The 3,913-nt window shown below is 25.3% G+C and overlaps 1 protein-coding gene across 1 annotated transcript; it reads left to right on the forward strand.

The window, feature by feature from the left end:
- Positions 1 to 633: 633 nt before the first annotated feature.
- On the forward strand, positions 634 to 3,112 carry Phum_PHUM011190 (Innexin inx2, putative; the record flags this gene model as incomplete). Its single annotated transcript, XM_002422713.1, has 4 exons — positions 634 to 919; positions 1,520 to 1,708; positions 2,138 to 2,802; positions 3,068 to 3,112. 4 exons carry the CDS (start codon positions 634 to 636, stop codon positions 3,110 to 3,112), a joined length of 1,185 nt encoding a protein of 394 aa, XP_002422758.1.
- Between the last annotated feature and the right edge of the window lie 801 nt (positions 3,113 to 3,913).

The raw sequence follows: 3,913 nt of genomic DNA on the forward strand, positions 1-3,913 counted from the left end.
ATTATTATTTAATGCATTCTTTTTTATTTTTTTTTACTCTATGACGTCGTTGTCGTCGTCGCCGCCATTTTGCTTAAATTAAATTCTCTCGACATAAATAAATTTTCATGGAAACGATTACGTTAATTTTTTTTTGCTTATTTTATGTTTTGTTTGATTTATTCGAATTCATCTTTTCATTAAAAAATGATAATGATAACGTTTTAAAATAAAAATCAATCGCGAAATACAAATTTGAAAATAATAATAATAATAAATAAAATAAATTTAAAACAATTTTAAAAAACAAAAATTTAAATACAAATTTATAATTAAATTAAAAAATTACGTGATTAATTCTTATAAAAATAACAAACGTGTTTAACACGACAAACAAACAAACAAGCAAACAAACAAACAATTTTTTTCTCTTTTCAATTATAAATTTAAATACAAAAAATAAAAATAAATAAAAAATAAAAAACCATTTTTGTAAATAATTTCGTCTGCATCGTTTTTTTTTTTTTTTCTAAAATAAAATTTTGTCGTCTGCTATTAAAAAAAAAATATTTATTTGTTTTATATGGTATATAAGAAAAAAAAAATAAGAAAGAAAGAAAGAAAAAAAAAATGAGTAAAGACATGTAAAAAAAAATGTTAGATTTATTAACAAACGTTAAATATTTATTAAAATTAGAACAAATATGCATTGATAATAACGTGTTTCGTTTACATTATAAAGCAACAGCATTTCTGTTGGCAATATGTTCAATTATAATAACATCAAAACAATATATAGGAGATCCAATAAATTGTATTTTAGATTCAAATATTGACAAAGAAGCCATTAATATTTATTGTTGGATATTTTCAACGTTCACATTGGGAAACAAACAATTCAATCGTAATAATAATAATAATAATAATAATAATAACGGTTGTAAGTGTTTAACGATTTGTTATTATATAATTATTATTAATAACTGTTACGCATAATGCAATTTAATTTTTTTATAAAATAATAATAATAATAATGATAAAAGAGAGAAAGGAAAAAAAAAAAATTTTTTTCACCACGAGTATCACCGTCATAGCATAGATGAAAGTTGTGATGGTGGTGATGGGGATGGGGGGTGATTGCGGGGGGTGATTGAAGAGTGGTAAGTAGTGTGGTAAATAGTAGGAGAAGAAAGCAATTCGTCTGGAGAATTCGCGATAAATTTTTATTAGGGGTAATATTTTAAATTCTTTTTTTTTTTTACTTTTTTTTTTCCTTCCGTTTGACAGTGATATATTAAAATAAAATTATTATTCATTAGTCAACCGTGCAACTTTGTTAATTACTTTTATAAAATTTATTTTAAAAACTTTAAACACCACCAGCAGCAACAGCAAAAGCAGAAGATAAAATTAAAAAGGTCGCACGAGTTTTTTTTTCCCCCCTTTTTTATTTTTATTTAATTATTATTATTATTACTACTAGCCTTTTTTTTCTCTCTTTTTTGAATCGCTTTTTTTTATTTTTTATTTTTTTAAATAGTGTCGACGCGTCAAGAAGAACCGTATCCAGGAGTTGGAAACGAAAACAAGGATTCGGAAATAATCCATCAAAAATATTATCAATGGGTTTGTTTTATTCTTGCCATACAAGCCGCCATGTTTATATTTCCTCATTGTTTATGGAGAGTTTGGGAAGGTGGAAGAATTAAAATGCTCGTCGCTAACTTATGTAAGTTTTTAAAGTTTTAAACTCGAACGAACGAACAAACGAACGATTCATCCCACGAATGAATGAATGAATGAACGAATTAAAATTTAATAGGAAATATGAAATGGAAAAACGAGAAAAAAAAAACTGAAAATTTTCAAAAAAAAAAAAAAAAAACGATCCAGTAGATTTTAATGGAATAAATCGTCGAACGAACGAGCGAACAAACGAGGGAACAAACGAGCGAACAAACGAACAAACGCTTTCGCTTTATTTTTTTTTTTTTTAAATTTTTTATTTATTCTTTTTTACTCTTTTCCAATAAATCAAATATGGTTGCCTTTAGTTTTCAGTTTTTTCAAAAATTTGTTTTTGTTTTAAGTAAATGTAAAAAATTTTTTTTACTTTTTAAAAGTGGTTTAAATAATTTTTTTTTATACAAAATTTCAGGTGCGCCGATGACGGAAAATTGGACGGAACAAAGAAAAGAACAAACGGTTAATTACCTATCAAATTCCGGTTTAAACAATTTAAATTTATACGCTTTGCAATTTTTATTTTGCGAATTTTTAAACGTCGTCAACATATTCCTACACATAATCATATGGAATCAAGTTTTCAATAAGAAATTTTTAACTTTCGGCACTGACGTCATACAATACGCAAGTTCAAATGGTAAAACCCTAACCCACGATCCCGTCACGGCACTTTTCCCGAAAATAACAAAATGTAATTTTCATTATTACGGACCCTCGGGTTCCCTACAGCAAATCGATGCCGTTTGCGTTCTACCCCTAAACATAGTCAATCAAAAAATGTTTTTATTCCTTTGGTTTTGGTTTTTTTTTCTCGCCGTCATAACCGTCGTAGGATTTTTTTACGATATTTTTCTATTCCGACAGAAATGCATGAGAACGTACGTTTTACAAGCTCAGGCTAGATCCGTTCCGCGGGGTCACATAACGACCATCGTGAGAAAAGGAACTTTGGGTCATTGGTTTCTATTGCATCAATTGGGAAGAAATATGAATCCTTTCGTTTTCGAAGATTTATTAATAGAATTATCTAAAACTCTTGATAATTCTAAAACTAAATTAAAAGACAACAACAATCCCGTTAGTTATCCCGGATAGTGATGATAATAATAATAATAATAATAATAATAATAATAAAACGATTCGTTCGTTCGTAAAAAAAAAAAAAAAAAAACGTCAGATATTGAATGTTTTTAAAAAACGATACGAATACGAAGTGGGGGGGAGGGCAGTGGAGAAGGAGGAATTTTTTCCCAGAAATCAAGCTTTTAATGGAATTTTCATTTTAATTTTTTTTTTCTTTTTTTTTTTTAAAGTTTTAAATTTCTTTAATGACGTAATAGAGAAAAAGAAAATGAGCGAGGGAGAAAATGAGCGAGGGAGAAAATGAGGGAATAAAACAGTAAATGGGGAACAATTAAAAAAAAAAAAAAGTATTTTTTACGTTTTTCCTAAAAATACTAAAAAAAAAAAAAAATTCAATTTCAGTATTATTATTATTATTATTATCATTATTAATAGTATAAGAGTAAAAATGGCAACATTGTAAACACAAACCGATCGGATTTTTTTTTTTTTTTTTTTTTTTAATAAAACATTTATTTTCACATGAGTAAAAAAAAAAAAAAACTTTTATTCAAAGGAAATTTCGTTTTTTTTTTGTTCGCTCGTTTGTTTGTTTGTTTGTTTCCGTTATAACAAACACGTATATACGCGTAAATTTGTAATTTTGTTGCAAAGTGAAAATAAAATAAATAAAAAAAAACGTTTGTTTGAATCCGAAATTGCAAAAAAATTATTTTCTTTTTCCACGTTTTTTTTAAAATTAATAATCGAACGATTAAAAACGCGTTTAAACAAATAAATTATTATTATTATTATTATTATTATTACATAAATTTAACCCTTTTTTTCCAAACGAAACTAAATAAATTATTAATAAATTAACGAATCGTAAATTTTTTTTAATAATATATAAATATCTCAAATCATTTATTTAAAAAAATTGCGAATCCTCAAAGGAGTAAAAGAAAATTTGTGGGAAAAAGAAGAAAAAGAAGAAAAATGTAATAATTTGCGGGCCGTAAAATTGCCGTAAAATAAATTTTTTTAAATTTTTTTTTTTGTCGTGTAATTAGAAAAAAAAATAATAATTTTTTTTCCCTTTTTTTTTTTTTTTTAATTGAAATTT

Source organism: Pediculus humanus, genomic scaffold, assembly GCF_000006295.1.
Source record: "Pediculus humanus corporis 1103172107370 genomic scaffold, whole genome shotgun sequence".
Taxonomy (NCBI): Eukaryota; Metazoa; Arthropoda; class Insecta; order Psocodea; family Pediculidae; genus Pediculus; species Pediculus humanus.